General features: G+C 40.4%; 1 protein-coding gene across 1 annotated transcript; it reads left to right on the forward strand.

The window, feature by feature from the left end:
• The first annotated feature begins 1,841 nt into the window (after positions 1-1,841).
• On the forward strand, positions 1,842-24,998 carry lrrc1 (leucine rich repeat containing 1). Its single transcript, XM_085800253.1, has 14 exons — positions 1,842-2,476; positions 9,772-9,889; positions 10,520-10,598; positions 12,012-12,101; positions 15,910-15,966; positions 16,142-16,205; positions 17,029-17,103; positions 17,440-17,584; positions 18,031-18,149; positions 18,559-18,642; positions 20,305-20,420; positions 20,947-21,119; positions 22,361-22,500; positions 23,465-24,998. The coding sequence occupies exons 1-14, from the start codon at positions 2,318-2,320 to the stop codon at positions 23,621-23,623; spliced, it is 1,578 nt and encodes a 525-aa protein (XP_085656379.1). The 5' UTR covers positions 1,842-2,317; the 3' UTR covers positions 23,624-24,998.
• Positions 24,999-25,190: the final 192 nt, after the last annotated feature.

Here is a 25,190-nt window from a genome sequence, read left to right on the forward strand (position 1 = left end):
GAGCTGACCTTGACCTCTGACCTTGAAGGGAGCAAAGTAGGACAAAAACCAGTGTCATTTTTAAGGAGTGTGTTTTCCATTTGGAAATTGAAACTATATTTTGTCTAGAAAACTAAAACGTAAATCCTTCAGGATGTGATGACATTTATATACTCTGCATACATTTACAATTACTGCATACACTATTGCTTTTGGACACAGTGGAGCTAAAAAGGGCATGGCTCGAAAAAGACAGGGTGGCACACTGGCACGGCTGGATTACCAACAGGGCAAAGTGCAGGGAACCACCCAGTGGCACCACAATGGGTTTACTGTGTGGCAGCTTGCATATATTTAATTGTAACTTTGATCAGGAATGTACACAAATATAAATTACTAGGTTAACTAACATGGTAAAGAATTAGTATGGGCCCTTTCTCTGTGTGTGTACTGTGTCCCTGAATCAAAATCTATCTTTAATTCCAGTATTTCAGCTGATATGACTTCACATTGTGGATATGAGTCATTTGTGTTTAATCACATTACCACACAACAAAATACAGAGAGAAGGGGGAAGAAAGGGATGTCTGGTTAATACAAGCTGTTTAAGTTCACTGCACAAAATAGGCAATAAACAAACTGCAATTAATGCTTTTTAGTTTTTTTGTGATTAGAATTTATCTCAGAACAATAAATAAAGTCACAGACTCTGGTCTTCAGCATTAAGACAAATATTGAAATGTATTGCTGTTTTACTTATGGAAAAGCAACAACACTGCAGAGCAAAGCGCACTTAGAAGAGTAGCACTCGATAAAAATGCATTATCAGCCAAATGTTTAAAAGTGGAGTAATTAAACACCAGAATAGCCCCCAACAGTGTTATACTATTTGAATATTAATACTGATACATTATTAAGTATGCAGTAGGCTACTTTGATGTTGCAGCTAGGTGAGATGGAGCTAATATCAACAGGACAAGTTGGATAATTTAATCTATAACAAGACATTCTATATTATAATGTGATTGCTTTTGACAAAAAAAAATCTAGAAAGTAGCACGTCATTATAGCTGTTAAATAAATCATATTATTTCCATGTGAAATGAAGCAGGGTGGAATCTCCCTCTGTTGCATACAATAGTGAAAGTGGCACAAGGACATGCACATTTGTGAATTGTTTTTAATTTGGACAGACAACTTGTTTTGTTCAGGGGATCAACATGTGCAACAGTGACTGAGGACCAGTTTTTAAAGAGGGATCAGTCAGAAATGCTATGCTACCTGTCCCACAGTTGATTTAGCCTATTGTCCTACCGGTAGGCCTATTACTGTTTGTAAAAAAAAAAAATATTATTTTGATTTTTGATTCTGTTTACATCATACGCTGTCTGTTCTGAGCAAGTTTTGTATTTTTTGCTGTTTTTAAATCTATTGTCTTTGTTACTTTTCTTACTCATTTGGTAGCATGCAATTTAAATGACATTCAATTAAAACTAGGTAGGTTAGAGCTTTTTCAAATGTACTTTGTAGCCTATGGTTTTAAATGTTATTATTAGGCTGTAGGCCTATTTTCTTTGTTTTATATTAGCCTATGTATTAGGCTACATCAGCAGCATACCCTTTTAAAACTCCTGAGGCCCAGAGTTTTTTATTCCGGGTGGCCCGCCCCTCCTGCAGGGTGCTCGGTGCCCCACCATGGCGGCGGCCCTGTGCGGGACGGGACTATCCAGAGGAGGGACCGGGGGGAGGAGCCGCCAGGAGCGGTGACGCAGGATCGGAATGAGGGAGTGAATGTTCCGGGTCAGAAACTGGACGAGAGAGGAAATTAACTCTGGGACGAGACGAGAGAGAGAAAACCGAGAGAGACCGCTGCCCGCCTCCACTCTGAGATGTAGCCCGTGTGTTTTTTTTTTTAAATGGTGAAACAGAGAGAGGGCTTGAACCACGGCGGGGGTCGACGTGAGGCGAGGAACCAAGTGGAGACAGAGTAAAGAGAGAGAGAGAGAGAGGGGGGAGACAGAGAGAGAGAAAAAAAACAGGTGCCTACAAAGTCACCAAAGTGAGACAACGACGGACAGTAATTCCCATGTCGGTGTCGACCTCACGGACGTCGTCAGCTCGGTAACCTTATTTATTTACCACCGGAGTTTCGCCGCTCAGTCCGCCTCTGAGTTTCGCTCCGTTTCAGTGTTTGACGGTGATTTTTTTTTTTTTTTTTTAGTCCCGAGCTGCCCCCCGCCGTAACAATCTGTTGCATCCCCCTCCTCCTCCTCTTCCTCCTCCTCCCCGCTGTTTGTTTATCGCACGGGTACGAGATTTCGCTCCCACCTCCCCCGTGATGTTTCACTGCATACCCCTGTGGCGGTGCAACCGTCATGTGGAGATGATCGATAAACGCCACTGCTCCCTGCTCTATGTGCCCGACGAGATTTATCGCTACGGACGGAGTTTGGAGGAGCTGTTGCTCGATGCCAACCAACTCCGAGACTTGCCCAAGGTAAGTAAGCAAGCAAGAAGCCAGCCTGAAAAAACAAAAAACCCAACAGCTTCCGCTCGCCGGGGTTCAGACGCAGGGTACCGTGGCTTATTTTTGGTCACATGTGTAATGTGTCCCTCCGGTTGGAGTGGCTCTGACACGGAGCTGCTAACTGAGCTGATCAGGCGTCCCGTGAGAGTCTGGTGGTACCTGGGGACAATAATTACGCAAGATAAGCAAGGCAGGCGAGCAGTGGAGGTGGAAATCTCTTCCCCCCTCTGAACTACACCTCCCACCACCGTAGTAGACTGATGCACTAGGCATGTGCCACAGTCTGGGTTTTGGCCATAAAACATTTTTATTTGAGTCTCAAGTGTCTGAGCGAAAGCCCGTGGCCTACAGTCTGATATGTTAAACCTGTTTGGGCAGGTGATCCTGTGCTGAGGTCAGAAATACCCATGACCCCTTGTGTCTGAACTCAAGAGAGCCATGACTGTTTGTACTGTAGAAAGCATGAAGGGTGTAATCCTTCAAGAGAAAACAGGTATCACTAATGGTCCTGCAGAGCAACTATCTCCAGAAATGTGGATATCAATTACCAAACAAGTAAGAGCTCCAAACAAAACAACAGTTTCAGTTTCAGCCAAAGTTAAAGGTTCATTATTACCCTTGGAAATGAGTCTGGTAAAAAAAAAAAGAGAGAAGCCAAACGCAATCAACTGATGAAGGCCATGAGAAAAAAATAAAATTATTAAATTTCCTAATAAAACTTAATAAAATTTCCTGTAAGTGGATTCTGTGCCTAGATATAAAATGGCTCATCGCAATTAATCCCCTGTAATCTATTGTAGAATTATCTGTAGTCTCATTTTACAATACTGTCATGTTTGGTTGCGACTATCCATTAGGCTTGTTTTCATTTTCAACTAATTGAACATTCATCACATCGTTTTGGAGATGCACCAATGAAGCTTTTAAGCGCTACACATGATCTTGATACCTCAATTCACCGGTTACCAAATACCAGCCCAATCCCAGTGCTCTATTTTCTTAATGGTTGGATTAGTTTAGATTAATAATCATTATTTTTGCAACGTAAATGAATGAAATAAAGTGTTAGTTTATGGTGGTGTTATTTAAAAAAAACAGCGTACACTGTGAATCTGTCAAGTTGTAAGCTGAGTTCCAATCTGCTTGAAATGGGCAATATTGGCACTGTCACCAATCTGCCCATTAACTAACTCATTCAGAGTGAAACAAAATGATATCAACTGATTCTGAGAAAAGAAGGAAAAGCTTGACATTACAATATGTAAACAGTGAGTAATTGCTTCATTAGTGATTCAGTCTGTTGATTTACAAAGGGATTAAATGAAACAATTGATTCAACATTGTGTATAGGTACTAAAAGTCAAAATTGGGTTGTGTTGGGTTGCGTTGACAGTTCAAGATGACAAACTTGCTTGTGGCTACCTTGGATGACTATAACCAATACACACCATGAATCATAGGATGATTGAAATACTCCATTGCTGCAACTGTCTATATATTTTTCAAATAGAGACGACGTGTGAGGTAAAGATACAGAAGCCCGGCCGTCTTACTTGTGACCCCGGCGCTCAGGATTAAGTGAGGATACTAGTTAACAGATTTGCATGTTATTTAAATGGCTTATTAATCATATGTCTCTGTCCGGGCATGAAGATCCCAGAGTCTGAAGATGTCTTTGCGTAGCCTAGAGCTGCTACATTGAAGGAAAGGATTACCTACTGACTTTGTGGCCTTTGTTGCATATTCCCTTTACCTTTTGCAGCCAAACCGGTTCTGCTGTTGAAGGTGCTCTCGGTTCCGCTCCAGAGAGTGTATTTTTAAGCCTGGGAAAATTACATTTGGTATTCTCACTGAAACCTTCAGCAGCGGTACATCTGGTAATATATTGGGTTTACAGAGGGCTTTCCAAGTGGACAGAGTATGGAATAAGGCTTAGCACCTTGAGGAACTGTCCTGGCCTCATATAACTGAAGTCATGGTGGGTCAGATGTAAAGCTGATGGGATTGAAGGGCTATTTCGTGCGACCATCTTTTTTGCTTAGTTTTCACCTGAATACAACTAAGAATGGTGCTATTTGCAGCTCACTGAAGTCCACACAGTAAAAGAAAGTGAAAAAAGCAGCAGAATCAGTATTTTCTAGGCGAGCATGTTCATAGAAATCTGATGAGACAGAGATAATGTCGGTAACCTCCCCCAGCTCTGTCCTGCTGCTCACTTTGTCCATTGAAGAAAAGCACAGGAACAGGTATTCTGTCTGAAAACAAAGACGGCATTATGTTTTTTGTTGTTGCCTCACATGTGCATTTGTAGTGTTAACTAATGAGTCATCGGCCTAAATTGAAAAGTACAGACCAATAAAACCATAAACCAATTCACATAAGAGACAGTACACCTGGTCAACTAAGTGCTGCTGGCATAGTTGACAATTTTTCCATTTGCCTGTTAGTGCGAGGGTGTGTGATTAGAAGGTGTACTCTCATTGTGACAACACAGCCTGACACATACACACACAGGCAGCTGTTTGACAATTAAGCAATCTCTATGCTCGGCTTGGAGGTATTTGTAAAACAAAAGTATGTTTAAAGGCAATGAGGTGGATTACATGCATACAGAGAACAGAAATGGAGTACTGTGTCCTTTGGCGTGGAACTAATATCATCAATGCTTGCTGAGTGAACCCAAGAATTGTCCCAATGGATAAACCTTAGTATCCGTCCACTGAAGTGCTCGCTGTGTGGCCTCGTCACGTTCGCCTCGGAGGTGACTAACGTTAATATTATACTGACGATGATGTAACAAAGCCCAGACATGGGAACATATTTCAAGTCAATCATTTCAACCAGGCAGATAAAGACATGCACGGAGAGATGAAAAGGCAGAGGTGTATTTTTACTGTAACAAGATGAGGCAAGTTGAACTCCAGCAGATAGTTTCAATAGTTTTACAAAGAAAAATCTGCTGACCAAGTCGTGAAGCGCAGGTTGGTATAGTAGGTGTAACGCCGTAGGTCCTCTTTTTATGCTCTTCTTTTTCTTGTATGTATTATTTGTGCACGCACTCTGAGCTGAATCAACAAACGGTAAATTGCGTCTCTTTATTTATTCAAAAAGTCCCTTAAGCAACCGGCCCTCAACATCATACATACCACCGAACTGGTTTGTAAACAGCAGTCAAACGAAGAAACTAACCAGCAAAGGAGAACAGGAATGCAAGACTAGCTGGCTGTTGAAATGTCTTTGCCTGTTGGTCCAGTTTAAAAATGAATGTAGTTTCCAGGGTTTCCGGTTCGAGTGAAACTGAAAGACTGAGGTGTTGGTGGCTGTGACAAAGAAGACCCTTTAAATGACATTTTCTCTCTGCTGTAAGCTGCGGTACTGAAAGCAACTCCCTCGTCTGCTGTGTTTATATTTCTGCACAACAGGATCATGTATAGCTAAAATGATTTATTGATTAATCAGTCAATCTAGAGAAAATGAGAGTTTAGAATTGATTATTCATTTCGTTAAAAATTAAAAAGGCCAGTCTTTCTGTGGTCGCGGCTTCTTCCGTGGGAGGATCTAGCCTAATGCTTTTCTATGTCATTCGCCATAATGAACTCAATACATTTTAGGGTTTGGCCCGAGTAAAACAAGGAATGTTAACACGGCTCAGGTGATGGGAAATTCCAACGTTTACAAGTTTTCTGACATTTTGTAGACAATTTAACGACTGAGAGGATTAATCTAGTAAAGTTGAGAGGATTTATCAATTGATCGATTCGATTAGTCAATCAGCAGTTCCAGGACGCTGCAGTTGGACAAAACAGTCATGGTTTAGATATGTAACCTTATGGCCTTGGGGGGAAAAAAAAGCTGACAGACACAGTGATGGCGAGAGGAAGCAGTATCCGGTCCGGGACAGGAAACTGCAGAGTTTCTGACATGTTTTGAAGTGGTAAAAGAAAGTGGTGAGATGGATCCCAGAGCAGGAAGCTGGTGGCTGAACTGACTCCGAAACTCTGAACTCTGATCGACAAAAAGATGCTCGTGCAAACACATAACTTAACGTGCAGTTGTTGAGTTACTGACATGTGGTTGTGGTCGAGACAGTTTTAAACCTAGACTACACTGTGATATACTGTTTTATATATGACATTACTTCAAATAGACTCAACTAAACATTCAACACTTTTACTTGGCCTTTGTGGTCGTAGTGTTGTTGCTTTGCAAATGAAATTGACATGTGGTTCAGTTGATTGTATTTTATTTATGACAAATGAAAAAGCACAGAGCTCTATCCTATAGTCCTGCAGAGGCAATGGTCCTTGCTGCAGCGTCCCCAGTTCGATTCCACCGGTGGCTCTTTGCAGCATGCCGTTCCCCCTCTCCATTTCCTGTCTCTACAGCTGTCCTGTTGATTAAAAGCCTAAAAGCCCCCCAAAATACTTTAATAATTAAAATAAATAAATCTTTCATGTTAATGCTGATTTCATATGTTGTGGTTTAATTGTGAAGTTTCAAAGCTGTAGCCTATCTTGCTTCACGTGACCATATCAAGGGCTTTGGGTGACAAACTTGAGGTGTATAATGAGCCGTTACCATCAGTGCAAAGGGTGAAACTGTAAGTTCAAACATTGACATAGTAGGATACGGTTAATGTGTGCTTGACTCAGCCTGTTTTGGTTTTTGTGTGTCACACATGGGTGACTGTTGGGGGCGTGGCGGTAAATGTCACTGACAGGAAGAACAGGTTTTTCTGTCAGTAAGCTGAGGCAGGAATCACAAAGCTCGTCACAAAATTTCAACAGAGGAATCATTTTGTATATTACTCTTGATGACTTGTGCGATTGTCTTTATTGTTTTGAAGAGGACGGGGAAACCAGATGAGCAGCGGCTGATTTCTTTTGAGTTGTTTATCTGGGAAGTTTCACAGCACCGTACCTGTGTTTGCTCTCGCCTCAAGCAGGAAGTCTGAAAGTGGTGTGATCAAGCCAAGAACTGAATTGGCAATAACATTTTCCTGATCTGTCACACCTTTAGGGTAGTTTTCTGGAAATGAACAAGTCTGCACATGCAACGACTCCCTTGATAATATCATCAAGGCGGAGATAAATCCTTGGCCTGTGGACTGGCAGACTCTCATACTTGGTTTCTTGTTTTTTCTTATATGAGAGTGAAACGTGAAAGTGAAATTTAGGTGGCTAAGACGTGAACGCTCAGACAAACAGTCATTTCTTGTCAGGGTACAGGTTTGTTTGACCAGTGAAATGATGGATTAGTGACTGTTTTCTTTCTTAAGACCTTGGAATGACATGCATTTTGTAAAAGGGTGGAGTTGACTCTTGGCCTCTTGGGCTCTATTTGTTGTGCACACAAAATTAAAATGTGATATGTATAGGTTATAGCTCTCAAAACGCAAACAAAACGTACAGATTGCCTTTACAGCTAAGCTGACGTTAGCTAATGTGAGATGTGCAGGTTCTCTGGCAGTTTGAATAATGTTATAGTTTTATTACATGCTGCCTATGGTTGTAGCCGCTAATGTACTGAAACGACGAGGCTAATTTCACAGTAATGAGCTGCACGGGGTTGTCTGTGGACCAGCTGTGCCGACGATAATGAGCCTTTATTACAGCTCAACATATTTTCTAAAGAGCTAAAGTTTTCAATTCATCTCAGGCTTGTTGAGATCCAGACAAAATGCATTACATGTACCTGCTTTGAAAGCCTAATGCCATCCTGTGGTTGTTGCTGTTCAAACTAAGGCTGTTTACAATGGATTTGTATGGAGACATGTACAGTTACAGTACAGAAAAGTAGAAACCTGTTGTGTCCTGGGCGTTCAGATCAAAGGAGTCCGCTTCAGTGATTGATTGACTGACTGAACAATAAAAAAGGAGAGTATGTTTTTCATTGATGAGCCCTGGTGGCCAGCTGGCCTGCCTGAGAAAATGGAAAAGCCAGAGGGGGAGTTTTTCTCTTTCTTTCTTGCCAAAAACACAAAGGGAACCTGAAGCAGCATTGTCAGCTCTATACCTGCTCCACCACCACACCAGCAAAGGTTCTGCCTGCTCTTGTTTAGGGCGTCAAGTACGTGCTTGTGATAATTGCCTTAGCCTTTTCAAAAAAGAAGTGTGCCAACAGGATCGTTTCTTTCTCAAGGTGGATCTTTGCGCATTTAAATGGCAACCTGTGAGTTGAGTCTGAGGCCTGGCATCCAGTCTGACAGTGTTGGAAAAGCACAGTAGAGAGGAGGAGGAGGAGGAGGAGGATCTGTGGGAGAACTTTTGACACAGACTCGTAGCTGTTGTCAGACAGAGGCGGTGCAGCCTGTCGAGCTAAAATGTCTCACAGTGACGACATTTGAGATGCTAATTGTCATTTTTTCAGAAATGGCCTTTCACTGAAACGGGAGGTGGAGGTTTCTGTTAATTCAATAGGCCACAGGAGATGTTTGCTGTTATTTAAGTAGAAATGGAGCATGGGATTTAAGGTAGACAGGGAAAGTATCATTTATATGTCACCATAGCAAAGCTAATTACATTCAATACGACAGGCTTCCTATTGGGATTAGACTATAGGTGCGAGGTGAAGGTGAAGCCTAAGTTTCACAATGTTTTTTGAGCATGTGTATAAACATTTCTGGGTACTGAATAGTTATTAGAAACACAACAGGGGGAATGTGGGGCTTGAGTCCTAATAAAGAAGCCTATGAGCTGATTTAACAGTAACATGTTGAAGCTGCGGACTGGTCCTCATCATACTGTCATGCTAAATCTTTTTGCCTTCAACTGCAGTCTTTTTTTTTTTTTTTTAGCTTTTTGGAGTAGTGTGTATTTGTATTGAGAGAGACCATAAAAAAATGTTAGCGCTGTTACTCGTGTTAAAGCAGGAGACAACTTGGATTTAGACTTTTGTTCCCTACACTGTGGTGACCTCATGTGATTCCTATCAAAGCCCCACCCAAGTTCAACCTGAGCAGACGTCTAATCAGCCAGAATAATTGAAAACGGCTGTGGCACTGTGCGCTGTCATTAAACATGACAAGTAAAATGCTCTTATTATTATTTCTGGAAAATGCCCGCAAGGTGCATGCTACTGCGAGAAAGAAACCAACCACTGGTAAAGATGTGATTATAAATCAAACACTTGATTTGTGTCAGCAAACATTAAATCACCTCCAGCTCAGTTTAAATTGAATAAATGTGTTGTATGTAATTGAATGCATCTGACTGATTTACATCTACTTTAAAGCCCTTTCACTCACTATTCTTTTTGCCTTGCAGCCATTTTTCCAGCTGGTGAAACTACGAAAACTTGGCCTGAGTGACAACGAGATCCAGAGACTTCCGCCAGAAATTGCCAACTTCATGCAACTGGTAGAACTGGATGTCTCTCGAAATGGTAAGAGGGCAGAACAGTGATAGATAACACGCAAACAAGATGACACAGTAACACAGAAACACAGTTATAAAATGTGATATGTAACAACTGAGTATGTTTATATTCTTCACCATCTGTGAGGATGTGGTTTAACAGCTGCACTTAAGATGGCACTAAATTCAAAAAATGATTGACAGACACTGATGGATTCATTTGCCATTAGTGAAGCTGATGCAAGAGCAAACAAGCATAAAGCCGCATGGTTTGAACTAGCCTGAATCCCTTAAGTTGTTTGAATAGACCTGAACATATTCCTTTAGACACACACTTTAGGTTTCTCCTGCCACAAAGCAGCAGCGTGTCACAGCAAAACCCCACTCCAGTTAATAGAAAGCACATCACACTATTTATGTTGAGTCATGATTAAACCTTACAGGTTTATCCTCATTAAATCTGGCACAAAATTCTGCACCATCACTGCAAAAACGATCATTTGTGTTGCGCTTGCATTTTAAGCAATAATCTGCAATGTATCGCTGAAACAAATATTAATCCATTTCTGCTGAGTGTGTTTTATGTTTCTTTTTATAATGCAAAGACCTTCCTTAGTACAGTGAATAAGTGTTGTAATGTGTCTTTTCTCTTATTCAGATATTATGGAAATTCCAGAGAGCATTTCATACTGCAAAGCTCTCCAAGTGGCAGATTTCAGTGGAAATCCATTAACAAGGTAAATTACACAGATCATGTTGTTTTATTTTTCAAAGAGGAGAACAAGTAATAAGTCAATTTTTTGAATACTTCACCAGCGGTCTCTTCTAAAATATGAATCTTTTAAAGTTTGCGACATTGCTGAAACTACACATTTCACCTATCAAAATAAACAGTCCCATTTATCCAAATTGAAATGTTAGAATATGAGAAGCAGGGGATATGTCTTCAACGCAAAACACTTTTTTCTTGTGCTTTGTCTTTCCATTGTCTGCATTGTGTGTATTTTGTGGATCCCCTGCTGTAACGCCTGCTACTATGAACATGACAGATTGCAAATTGTGCATTGTTTGCTCTTAAGTGTGTGGGTGAGACTAAGTTCAATTTGCACCCCAGCAGGAGGGGAAAAAAAACGCCACACTGCTTTTCAGTCTAGAGCTTAGGAGGCAACAATGAATAGTATAACAAAGCATTGGTGTTCAATACTTTTTAAGTGCACATGGGCTTGCAGTCACACACAGCACTCTTTTTCCACAGTAGTAACCTAATTTGTCACTCTCACATCAGCCCTCTTTTCACAGTTTCGTAGTAAAAGTCCAGTTACCACTGTGGGTGATGGTGTTCTGTTGTCATAAAATAACAGGGGTTTTAAAGGCTTTATCTGTGTTTTCTGACCATACAAATAATATGAATTTAAAATCTAAAATAAAGACAAGATTTTTGTCTTGTGTTAAAAATAAATATGAATAACTATGATTTAGTTGTTTGGTAAGTTTTAGGATTTAAGGATTAAGGGCAAGTTCCCGTTTGAATTGCAGGGGTTGGAAATTGTGTTTATATTGGCAGGTTTAAGTTTACATTAAGCGCTGTGCTTAATCTGGAGTGTGCCTGGGTCCAAACAGCAGCAGCAGGTTACTTCTACTCAGTTATTAAGACTTGTTGAGAGCTTTCTTGATCTCTGGCTTACATCCATTCCAGATAATGTTCCTTCCTGTAGAGAAATACTGCTCAGAAGTAAATGTTTGGTCTCTCAGTCACATTTATGTAGAATGCTCATAGACAATTACATGTAAACTGATGGAGATAACTAGAGCTCAAAAGATGCAAGAAGCTTCATGCTGTGGCTGCTATATATCCCAGTGTCACAATAGTAAAAAATGACAAAATACAGTTCTATTCTATTTTTAGAAGACCAGAATGCAGAGACTTTATTGTCTTAAGACCTGGTAAACCCTTATCTATTGTCATTGGTTACATTCTCAACAGACAACGCAGTCGTCAAACAACACAGCGGCCCTCTTCTTTCTAGTAGCCACCATCCATCATCAGTGTTTATGTCAAAAGTGCTGGATGACATGTTTAAAACATGTGGATTAAATCATTCTCTTTCAGTTGTCTCACACTGTTGCTGCTCTGTCTTTTATTTCTGCAGGTTACCTGACAGCTTCCCAGAGCTGCGGAATCTAACATGCCTTTCCATCAATGATATTTCATTGCAAGTTCTTCCAGACAACATTGGAAAGTAAGCATTTCATCGTGTTGGTCTTCTTTTCTTTTTTTTTTTTGAAGTGGATCTCGTGCTTGTCAGTGAAACATTTCCACACAGTTTCATAGCAGGAGCAAAACAGAAAATGTTTACCTTAGCTTGAAATGACAAATGTCAGCGTTACTCTGAACACATGGCAAACTAATGATGTTCAGGGAGCCTGTAACCTGTCAGATCTTTCAGAGGAGATCAAAATATTTTCAAGACTGCAAATCTTTATTACACTGTTGTGATCATTTCAAGGGACTTGTCACATAACATCTTACATGGCTCCGTCTGCACTTATGTGTCACTTTGCTTCCGTCTTAGTGATCTTGGTAGGAAAATCATGAATTTCACCTATGAATAGATTTAAAATGTAGATGTTTCAGCACCATGCTCAGTGATGTGATATGTGTTAACAGATGTTAAACACTCTACTGTGTAAAAAAAGCAGCAACGTTTTTTTTCCCCTTTAAAATCCCTTGAGCTGTAAACATTTCTCTAGAGTGGCACTTTGTATGAGTGACTTCTCATCAAGTGGCAAATAGGTCAGGTTTTATTTCTTTTACTCAGTGAATGTAATGAGGTTGGAAGTCCTCCTCTACAGCCACTTTAAAGAGATAGTTCAGTTTTTTTGAGATGGGGTTGTAAGAAGTACAATTCGTCCCTGTGATATGTGCAGTAGACAGCTCTCTGCTTTCCCCTATTTAACCATACCAGCACATACTGCTGGACAGAGATACAGGCGACAACCGGCTGTGTACGGACCCAAGCAAACAGCGTATTTTCGCTGCCTATAAGTCCCTAATCAAAATAATTCACCCGTTTAAGTATACGCTAGAATTTTTTAAATTTTTTTTTACAATGCATCAACTGGTCGGAAAAAAGCAGTTATCTGGAACTAACCAACTCACTCAGTATTCTTCCGCACTCCACCTATCAGCTGTTTGGGTCAGACTCATAGCTGTATGTGGAAGAGACAGAGTGATACAGTGTGGACTTCTTGTAGGCAGCGAAAAAACACTGTTAGTTTGGGTCCGTTCACAGCCATTTATCGCCTGTATCTCTGTCCAGTAGTATGTGCTGGTATGGTTAACTGGGGGAGAGCAAATAGCTGTCTACTGCACATATTATACCATTAAAAAAACAACAAAAAAACCCAAAAACTGAACTATACCTTTTAACATATGCTATTGCAGTTTTTCTTCTTCGCTGAAAGAGTGATAAAAACATATTGAATGCTTCCAGATCTCTTGTTTGACCCCTTATGTGCAGTTTGGTGCGTTAAGTGTCATTATTAACTGGAACGTACAGTACATAGTGAAAGTACTTGGCTTCCTATTGACTTCCTCTCCTCTGTTATAATTTCCTCTAAAATCTCTTCCTCTTCACTGCATTAGGGGGGAAACATACCAATCACATTACTCTTCACAGACACATCAGTCAGTGTCTGCTCCCTGGCTTCGTTGTCTTGGTCATAAAAGGCAAAGAGCTTGTTGTGAGATGGCAAAATAATCCAGACTAGTGAAAACTCATGTCTGCCAACATTCTTATTCCCTAAGAGGTCTCTCCCATTGTTGAGTTAAGTTATAATTGGATTTAATAACAGAAATATGTGCTTTTAGGTCAAAGTACCACAAGGGATGTTTTTAGTGGAAGTTTGGAATTGAAAACTTAACCTGAACAGATTTTAAGGGATAAAATGACTGTAGACGTCAGACGCTGTTTCTTTTTTCATCCATAACACCTGGCAAACTGATGAATTGTTTACAACAGGATTAAAAACCAAATGTCAATAGGGATGTTTTTAAAGGCACTTTTCCTCACATCGATTACTACAGTGAAACTCCCCCTGATGTTGTGCAGTAGTGTGTTTTTAAATGATTCCTGCTGCGGTCTGGATGGCATATTTGAATCATTAGATAAGTGCTGAAACAGTTGGAGTTAAACTAAACAGAGATTTGTCTCGCCTTGCTGGCGTACCATAAATTAAGGATTATTGCTTCACCTCCCAGAGATAATGCATGGATGGTGGATGACAGCCTGACTTCTTTAGGTTCATAGGTCAGGACTATAGACTTTGAAATAATACTGTGCCTCCTATAGATAGGCTTTTATGACTTAACCTTGATTTTATGTGACGCATACAGCATTTGGCCCATTGATAGCCTTAATTTGATTTCATGTAAGACACAAGCACCTTTTGATTCAGATCTGTACTGCAGTGGTTCGTCCATATGATCGTCCTGCAGAACTGACCTTAAACATTTGTGGCTGGGTTGTGTGTTGAATTTTTCTCCTGTGGTAAATTATTCTGCACCTTGTCAAACCCTGTTGTTGAAAGACTATAAACAAGCTTCAACACATAAAAACAGCTGTAAAACCAAAAAGTCAGTAGTAAGGGATCTATTTGAAAACTATGTTTTTTTTTTCCCCAGCATGAGTGTTTTCATATACGGAATATTAATCAAAAAAAATTAAGCCACCTCTCAAAAATCTGTTTTGTAGATCACCTGTTTGGCTCTAAGGTCTATCTCTCATACGGTTTGTGTTGTTTTTTCCATAGCAACGGACAAACTGAACATAGGGCTGGAAGTGTCTATAATACAACTTGGATTGCATTAATTTCTATGACATGTACTGCACAGTGTTCTGACTGAAAAGTCACTTAAAGTTCAAGGGATCTCTTCACACCCGTTTCCTCATGGTACGACATGTGCCCCACATATGTCTCATATCTGTCTTACATAAAGCAGTGGCTTAAGGCCTGCGGTCTGTTCAGGGAAGAAGGTAATGAAAACCATAACACAGTTGGAACAACACGCTGAAGGGCTTTTAGACATGGATAAGATAAACGGTAAAGGGGTTAAATGACATCATTTATCTCCTGAGATGGGAGTGTTTTCTCACAAAAAGTATTCACAGAAACCTGAGACACTGATGTAGTAAAGCGGTTGTTTACATCATTTAGTTGATCTCTAAAACCAGATTTCAGACAGAGTGCGCCTGAAGATTTTGTCTGTCTTTTAATCTCTGGCTCCGGGATCTGATATACCGAATGAAAAAGGAAATAAAAAAACTCAAAGAAAGCAAGATTAAGGAAAAGTAGCAGTTGCGTTGCATATTATCAAAATTAAGGGTCAGTGAGGTTTTCAAGAGAGACTTAAACAGACCAGATTAAAAACCAAGCTGAATAGAGAACTGCAGAGCCACTGTTAACGTTTTAGAAACACTTCATTCCCATGTCTTGTTTTTTTTGGAAAATAATAGAGCTAGACTGATTGATGTGATGTCTTTATATTTACACCAGGAAAACGTTGAAAAACATAAACACCTTAGTCCATCTCTAATGCCACAAAAACACTGGATTGCGTTCTGGTCACCTAGATGGACTTTGTACTGTACTAGTGGGCTGTTGTCATAAAACCCTCCATTAATTAGCTACATGTGCTGCACGGAGTCGTACAAGCAGCTCTGTTCTGTACTTTGGTCTGTGACAGCTATTTAGACATTTTGCTCCTCATTTAAAGTATGCACCAGTTGTTTATGCCACCGTGATTTTAGGGCCTTGATAAGACTGACACACCTCTAAGTACTTCCTGTTCTCACATATCTGATCACAAGGAGGCATTTTATGGTCTTTTTTTTCTTCTTCCCACTGTCATTTAAAGTCTTTCTTGTAAAAAAAAAAAAAATCAGGGGCATCATGTACTGAGGAGGGAGTTGTATAGAAACTACAGTTCATGTTTTTGTGGTAGTTTCAGAAGCATATAATAATCTTTTTTTTCTCCTGTCATTACAGCCTTTCCAATTTGGTATCACTAGAACTCAGAGAAAATCTGCTCACATTCCTACCAGAGTGAGTATTCAGCTAGCTGCACTGTACATGTGAAGATGTTTACATAAAGTTTCCTTTGTGTGTGTGCATTATTATAAAGGAGAGGTTTAAACAGTTGATGAAGCAACTTTTCCTTGAGGTTAATAAGTTATAGAACTTGCTTGAACGCCTTTTTGACTTCATGTTCCTTCCACAGGTCACTATCTCTGCTTCACAGACTTGAAGAACTCGACCTAGGAAATAATGAACTTTACAATCTAGTAAGTTGTCTTGTCTCTCCGGGTGCTACTGAGCTTTTTTTTTTTTTAGAAGAATGCCACATGGCTGCTCTTGAAATGAGCAGGATGAAACTTTCCCATTTCCTTGTTCTTGTCATGTCCAAGTAGATTAGCGTCCCTCGAGAACAGCTTTCACCTCTTATCACGCAGATGGGAGGATGACCATCTGTGTTGAGCTCCGGTTTTAAGTTGTAATCTTATGTGAGTGGTCCAACTCTGACGGTGAATGATTTACTGACAGATCAAGCAAAGTCAGACCGCAAAGAAACAGCTTCTATGTGTTACTTTCTCTGCAGTTGTAGATAAATATGTATTATCATTATTATTTTTATTATATACAATTATATTGTGTTTTACAGTCATTTAGATTACTATATGAATCTCTGTTGTGATTATTAATTGGTGCATTCCAAAATTATTTTTTCAGTACTGTTGACATGGCTCTGCCACATTTGATAAATACAGTGAAACTGACTTTTGATGATCCAAAATGTTGGTTTGTCATATTGACAAAAGAAGCAGAATAATTGTGTGAAGAAAGCAGTGTGTCCTAAAAAGAAAACAAGTATTGATTGAAGTACAAAAGAGAGGCTTGGATCTTTATTTTCATTCATTTGAACAGATTTTCAATGCTCATGCTTACAGCACGTTGCACCTGGCTGTGTGTGCACATCATGAGTTTGAATTAAATGAAAAAGTATATTGTCAATCAAAACACTAATATTGTATTTTTCTGTGTTGTTGTCTCTTCTGTCCTTCTGCCTCTCACTCTTTAAATCCCTCCATTTATTTTCCTCCCACACAGCCGGAGTCAATAGGCTGTCTGGTCAGCTTAAAGGACCTGTGGCTGGATGGAAACCAGTTGGCTGAAATACCTGCAGTAAGCTATGCATGCATAGAGTACATACAGTATTGTATTTGAGACGCTGTTATTGCCTCTATTCATTATTGCGCCGCTGTTACATAATTGATGTTATGGCATTGTGGAATTGTGCATTGGTATATGCATTGGCTCTTAGCGATGAACCAATGAACAGTGAAAGTGCTCAGACACATTTAGATAATAAAATTAGAACAAGAACACGACTGACAGAAAAATCCATTCCCAGTAGAAACAAAAGTTGTTTTAGCGGCTCTGATTTACAAGATTGTATTTGCTGCCGTATAACAACAATTTTGGTGTTTTCTTACCACATTCCTCTGCTCTGAACCTCAGGAGATGGGCACGATGAAAAGCCTGTTGTGTCTGGATGTGTCGGAGAACAAGATGGTGCACCTTCCCGAGGAGCTGGGGAACCTGCTGTCTCTAACTGACCTGCTGGTGTCTCAGAACCTCATTGATGCTCTACCTGAAAGCATCGGTGAGCACATTATCATCTTTACTCTAGGAGCACGATTGTTTGCCCTTGGTATTTAGTAGGGCTGACCCAAAAACCCCTCCGTCAGACGTTACGATCGCGCACCCCTCGGCCGTCGAAGCTTCGATCAAAATCGATTTTATGTCCGCGAAGCTTCGATTATCAAAATATGATAATCGGGTCAGCCCTAGTTTTTAGGTTATTTCTCATTATCTTGTAATTCTTACACTTGGGAACATATTGTCTTTCTGTGTGTACCGAATGTGCAGAGCCAATGTGCTTTTATTTATTGTTAAAAGTACCAAATATCGAAGCACTTGTGATTCAGCACTGCTTTTAGTCATTTGTTTAAAAGAGATACACTCAGTTTTGAATGGTATCTTACCATAAATATCACTTTTGAGATATGACAGTGTCTGATATGTATATTTTTTTCTCTCCCTCTACAGGAAAACTGCGGAAACTCTCCATATTGAAAGCTGATCAGAATAAACTAACTTATCTTCCAGAGAGCATCGGCAACTGTGAAAGCCTCACTGAACTTGTGCTAACAGAGAACCACATACAGGTTTGTTTGCAACTGAGGTGACGCTGAGCCTTGATAATGTAATGAAAGCACTTAGGGGGGTTTGTAACCTACGCAGTTATTTCACAAAGTTTGGCCTTGACCAGCCCACGCTCACCGACTGGAAAATAGCTATAGGCAGACTGTTGAAGTACAGCGATGACACATACGCACCGAGTGAGACAGAGACACAGACTGAAACCACACTCAGGTGATGCGTACACGGCTGCTGTCTGTGTTTTTCTGTCATGTCTCGGTCTTGAGAACACTGCTCTATGATTTGGTCGACTTTGTCCTCATGTTAGGGCTAACTTCCCCAAAGTGTTCACAAGTTTCTATAAATACTAAAAATAATGTATACAAACAAAACTAATGATTTTTTTTCTTCTAATTGTTGTGTTTATTGTTGCAGAGTTTGCCGAGAAGTATTGGGAAATTGAAACGGCTCTCCAACTTCAACTGTGACAGAAACCAGCTAATGTCATTACCAAAGGAGGTAAGCCCTTCATATATCAACCAATATCAATGAAAAGTTAACTGATGGACCCAAAACTGAAGTTTAGTGGTACAGAGTTAAAATATGGGTTTTGTAATCCAAAGATAACAATAAATATGTCCAGAGTAATAACACCGACATTTAAAGGAGACCTATTCAACACAGAAATTAGTCAGCCCACACTGACGGCCTCTCCCTTCCTCACTAAGGAAACCAGAAAGACAAATGAGAAATGGTATGAATTAAAATAAAAACATAAAACGTGAAGCCTAAAAACTGTAAATTCAGGAACTCTGGTTCCCTGCAAGTGGTGCAAATGTCAAAATGCTCAGAAATAATGACTTTGTGACACTTGTCAACATGTTGTTCATGTTCAGGACTGAGCTGTTGTTGCTGTTGCAGTTGTTGTCAGCAGGTGGTGCAGGTTAGACAGGAACTGAACTTTTGACCTTCAAATTATTATGAAAGGGAATTTTTCTGTCCTGTTTTTCTTTTTGGAGAGCACTGATTCAGGGCCGGGAGCCATAATTTGATATAATATGTTACTAATACAACTGTTTTCACCTGAGCTTGAGATTCTCCTTGACTCAGATTGCCAAACCATCTTAAGTCCATTCACGTTTTGGGTCAAGAATGCTCGTCTTTGTTGTGCTTTTCTCATTTCTGTGTTTCTTGCTCTTGGTTTGCTCGGCTCTGTCTGAGTGTCTCCATTGTTTTTGTCTGTGACATCCTTCTCTAACCTCTTGTCTGTTTAAGAGAAGGCACGTGTGGTTGAAAACTTCATCTGAAAGGCTTCTTCAGACCCTCGTACAATGGCTCTGTGTATTAACGATGCAAGGGCTGCAGTGTTGGGAGGAGAAAAAAAAACAGTTGGACACACTTGGCCTCAGATAATGAATCGATGGTGTCACTGTTTTCTCAAACCAGCTTTGCATGACATCTCTCACAATCACAGCATTACCATTTCCAAAGTATTGATTTGTGCTTTGCTTGGTTACTTGACCGTTGGCCCAGTTTTATGGATTCTATTGATTGTTGATTAGCTGCTCCTAACACATTTTCCCTGGCTGACTTTTATCTGTGCCCACATGAACTTGTGTACTCCAATTGGTCCAAAACTGTTGATTAAAACCTTTAGTTCGTTCCTTACGCTTCGTTTACTGTTGACTCTACCCTCCTCCCCTGTGGACACACGAAGCACTTCCAATATGATGAGCTTAACCTGCTCCTTTTAACATGATGAATCTCTGGAACAGTACTGGTATCCTGCTCCTGCAGGTCTCTGTCTGAGCAGATTAATAGATTACAACTGCAGTTCAGCTGGCCCATCAAGTCTCTGCTCTGTCTGGCTACTGGGCCTAATTGCTCCTAATTTTAGGTCCCTGTGCCACATCCCATTGACATTTAACTAATCTGCCACCGAGATCACCAATTCTGGGACAAAGCGGCCGAATACTGCCGGACAGATTCACCCTGGTTTCCTTTGTTCTGCCATTACAGCGCCGGATTTATATCCACTATCTTTATATTATGTAATACTCCATATAGAAAGTAGGGGAGGAAAAAGCCCTAATGGAATGATATAGTGTTTTCATGCCTCATGGGATGCCTGCTACTGTAACTGACATGCAGTTTGACCATGGTGTCTCCTCTATCACCCAGATCGGAGGCTGCACCGGTCTGAATGTCTTCTGCGTACGAGAGAACAGACTGCAGAGGATACCGTCAGAGCTGTCACAAGCCACCGAACTGCACGTGTTCGATGTCTCTGGAAATAGGTACGTGCAATAAAAAGGAGACGGTAGTTTACACCAACTCTTCAATATAAACACACTCTGCTCAAGTACTGTAGGAAACTTTCTGATGAAGTAATACGGATAAAAAGACAAATACTGTACAAACCTAAATGTTAAAAAAAACTAACTGTGATGACAAAGTTGTTTTCTACTTCCCTGGCGATTATCTTCATATTTTAACAGTGTATTATTCACTCTGTCAGTCAGAGGTTGTTTTGGCTCTGGTTCTCTGTCTCTGTCGGTTTTGGTCCAAGTTTTGTCTTCAGTGAAGGCTGCAGCAGTGTGTGCACTTTGAGTCACACACACACGTTCAGTTCTGTGTCTGGGGAGTGTTTCCCCCTCCTGCACATTGTCAAAACTACTGCCAAGTTCCTCATCTGAAGTGCTAATTCTGAATGTTAACAGCGGTGTTGTGAAAAGAAGAAGCTGCAGATACTGTATCTTGTTGTTTCATTATATCCTCCCTGATATGAACCAGGTGTTAATTATTCATTTTGTTTGTTGTCAGGCTCATCCATTTACCGCTGTCGCTGACCTCACTAAAGCTGAAGGCCTTGTGGTTGTCTGAAAACCAGTCGCAGCCTCTCCTCACCTTTCAGACCGACGAGGATCCCGAGTCAGGAGAGAAGGTGCTCACCTGCGTGCTGCTGCCTCAACAGCCGCTGGAACCAGACAACAAAGGTAATGTCTCTCTCTCCTCTTTTTTTTAAATCAAGCCTAAGATAAAGCCCTGAGGTTCTCAAGAGCCAAACCATGAATCATCTGTGTTATCAAGTGATGTAGACATTTTTCTCAACCTCGACTGCGTGAAAAACCAGTGTCTGTGCTGAATGAGTGGAATGTATAATATACTGTACATAAATGTGTGCAGGCCTGCTGCCATTATGCAATACAAATATTCTACACACATATACACTCTTGTTTCACTCAGTCCAGTATAGGAAAAATATATAGATTTATATATATATATATATATATGTGTGTGTTTGTGTGGGGGGGATCAGTGTCTCCATGTTCCTTAAGTGTCAGGCGTCCTCTCCAGTGAGACGAAGTGGTGGCAGCCCTGTGACATTTATTATTCCTCATCATTTCTTGCCTCATCCCTGATTATTTATTGCCCCGCGGTTTTGGCGACATTATCACATGACGTGCTCGGGGAAGCGGAGCGTGTTCTGTCCCTTCTGATCCCTCCCCTGCAGTATCTGTCGATTATGAAGTCCTGTAAGGGATCACAGCGCCTATAACAGATCAAGCCCTCTCCGGTCCCTTGAGGCCCTCCTTGGTTATGTTTTTTTTTTTTTCCAGAAATGAGGCGGATTGGACTGTTAAAGAGGCTTAGCAGCGGCTGGCCTGCTGCCATTAAAAGCTCGCCTAGTGCGTATAGAGATGCGGTGACAGGCTGGCTCTATCTCTGCCTGATACCACAGCACAGTATACTGTAATGTTTTTTTTTTCTTTACTGCTGTCCTCAGTGTTTGGAGTGTTTGTTATTCACTGTAAAGGGCCCGGTCCTTCACGTTGCTGTGTTTCGCATGCGAAAAACATATTTCCCCCATCTCAAAAAGAAGTGGCACGTGTATGCGCTGATGTGCTGTGTGTCTCTCGTGTGGAGAGATGCAGATGTAAGACTGGTGGAGGTCAGATGAGTGAGGCTGAAGCCGTAGTTGGGGGCAGGGAAGATTGTGTTGCTGTAAGCCTGTGACTAAGCTGGGATTTGAAACTGTGATCTGGCAGTTTCAAGCTCTCTCTCATAAGTGCTGGGTTATGTGACAGCTTTCATTTCTGGTGTTGGCAGATTGCGGAGAAGCGATCACAACAAGTGTATTGATTTTAATCAAGTGAAATATATTCATCTCTCATCTGCGCATTTATTCACGCACACATGAATCCCAGTAATATTAATTTGTTGTTTCTTACCTCAGGCTCTGATAAACTTTCCCGCTTCGGAGCCCTGGAGAGCCTGGTGAATGACATGGCAGATGACACGTGGGACAACAAAGCCATGAACAGGATCAGTGCCATTCACTTTCTTGATGATGATGATGACGAGGATGATGATAAGGTGAGAGCAGCGAGCTGAAAGACACAGCATGGTGTCCATTTTGGGTTTTTCTTATTTCTTGTCAACAGATCCTGCTGAAAAGACTCAAACTGACAGTGACGTGTATCCAGTTGTATCTTCTTCCTCTGTGTCACAGCTCTGTAAGTTATGTCCATGGCGGCTGTGGCTCAGGTGGTAGAGCGGGTCGCTCACTAACCGGAAGGTCAGTGGTTCGATTCCCGGCTCCCCCTGTCTGCACGTCGCAGTGTCCTTTGGCAAGACACTGAACCCACACCCGCCCTGTGTGAATGTGTGTAAATGATTATCTCCAATCTCCAAAGCCTGTCTGCGAACAGAGCTGTATCAATCAATTTAATTATCAATCAATTTATTATTTAAAGTGCAAAATCACCATGGTACATGGTCTCAATACACTTTCCAATAATGTATGAATGTGTGTGAAAGGGTGAATGCGACCATTATATTGTAAAGCGCTTTGAGTGGTCCGAGTGACTAGAAAAGCGCTATATAAGTGCAAGTCCATTTACAAAGAAGAGCTGCTTTTAGCAACATGCTGACAATAACAACACCATCATGAGTTAATTCAGCAGGGTCAGGTTGTAAAAAGCTGTTAGTTAGTTGAACATTTCTCTGTTACATGTTCCTAATTGCGAGACATTTTCAATCAGTCACTTTGTGAGGACGTTTCTCACATTCTCTGTTGTAAACTGTTTTCTTGTCTGTAAAACATCTATTGCACGTCTGTCCGTCCTGGGTGAGGGATCCCTCCTCTGTTGCTCACCCTGAGGTTTCTCCGATTTTTCCCTGTTAAAAGGGTTTTCCATGGAGTTTTTCCTCAGTCGATGTGAGGGGTCTAAGGACAGAGGATGTTGTTATGATGCCATGTAAAGCCCTTTGAGTCAAACTGTTTGTAAAAACGGGCTAAACAAATAAAATTGCCTTGCCTTGCCTTGTCTTCACGCAGGGAACTTTACTTCGACGGGCGACGCCTCACCCTGGCGAGTTGAAAACCATGAAGAAAGCGGCCGAGAACCTCCGCAACGACCTGAACGCTGCCAAAGGCCTGGACTCCAACAAAAACGAGGTCAATAACGCTGCAGACAGAGTGACCACGTCTGTGTGACCTTTACCTCAGCAATGTTTCTTACCTCCTGTGTCTCGCCGCTGTGTCGTCCTGCAAAACCCCTGCAGCCCCGCCCCCCACCCCTATTTTTCTTTCCTCTACCTACAACCCCACTCCCTCCTGGTGTGGCCTACCCCTCCTCTGATTAAACCCTGGGACGCCTGTAACCTTACTCCATCTCCAGTCCTGTGTAAAAGGTGTTGGACTCAGAATACACCAGGGCCGCTGTGCCTTCCTTTCTTTTTTTTCTTTTTTTTTTTTTTTTTAAATTAACGTCCACAGCAATAATCTGCACAGAGATGCTCCTTTTTAAAAGATATTTTAAAAATTTATTACTTTCTTTTTTAAATGCCTCTTTTTAAAAATATACATTAGGTAGTTGCACTATTATAAGTCTTTATAATATGGTCAAAACTTCTTAAATGTATTATATATTTGTTCTGTATCTATTTTTAAAACACTGGGTGAACTTCTTTTTACATTTTGGGCAAATATAAAAAGCAGGAGTTTTTTGGACCTACTGATTAAAGATTATTGTAAAGTCTTGTGAATATTGATACTTTTATACTTTTCGGCAGCTCAGATGTAAATAAAAATGTATAGTAAATTTCTTAATCAGTTGCAGATTTATAAACTTCTTCTTCTGTTTCAAACTTGGTACTTTTTTCCTTTCTATTTTTTTTTTTTTTAATCAAAGCAATGAACAAACCACAGTCACTAATGTCTTATTCAGTCCATATAATTGTCATTGGGTGAATGGATGGCCTTGAGTCCTATTTTTATTCATTTATACTGTAAAATATCTAGACATATTTTTGGATAATAAATAGATCTGATTAATTAATTCAGTTTGGATTTAAGTACTGCACATCAAACTTAAATTACTCATCTGCAATGTAAGTATGCAGATATAACAATGCTCTCTTATTTATATGTGCTGTGCTTCACTGCTTTGCAATGTCTTTCAAAATAGATGCCAAAACCAGCTGTTTTATCTTATTTTAAAAGTTCCTCCTTCCCTTTAAGAAAGAGTACTGTACAGAATAATCATCAGGAGGTTTTGGTGACAATGAGGTTCATACCACGAGGATGGCATCCTTTTAAAAATGCAGTTGTAAGAAGTTCCACTATAATGCACTTCTCAGCGTTTCTCAGATCTTACTCTTTTATATGGTACATGATAAGTTGTATTATGTTGTTTTTAAATTGATTGCAAAAAAAATTGGACCAGAGGACTTGGTTCAAGTGTTTGGTGTTTATGTTTTAATTATTTTCTGATCAAACTGCACAAAACGGATCTCGAACGGGCAGTGGGCCTTGAGATTTGGATGACTTTTTAACCACTGATCAATAAAAAGAGTGCAACACTAAACAACATGTTTGTTATTCCTTTAATTTCATTTATCAGCCTGTTGAATCCAAAGAGAATAACAACGGCTCTGTGACTTAATATCATCTAAGTGGAGTTTTAACTTAATTTAACTTTAAAAATGTTAGATTTAACTACAGGATACAATTGGTGTGGTGTGGTAATAAGAAATATAAAAATCTAATAATGACAAATGAG

This window comes from Trachurus japonicus, chromosome 15 (genome assembly GCF_045865225.1).
Source record: "Trachurus japonicus isolate A0001 chromosome 15, Traja_1.0".
Taxonomy (NCBI): domain Eukaryota; kingdom Metazoa; phylum Chordata; class Actinopteri; order Carangiformes; family Carangidae; genus Trachurus; species Trachurus japonicus.

What these genes read in the sequence shown, in the direction of transcription:
- lrrc1 (XM_085800253.1), top strand. Translation starts at nt 2,318, where the DNA reads ATGTTTCACTGCATACCCCTGTGGCGGTGCAACCGTCATGTGGAGATG. An exon ending in CTTCCAGACAACATTGGAAA is followed by an intron (nt 12,102 to 15,909) that starts GTAAGCATTTCA and finishes CTGTCATTACAG; the next exon opens with CCTTTCCAATTTGGTATCAC. An exon ending in TAACAGAGAACCACATACAG is followed by an intron (nt 18,150 to 18,558) that starts GTTTGTTTGCAA and finishes TTATTGTTGCAG; the next exon opens with AGTTTGCCGAGAAGTATTGG.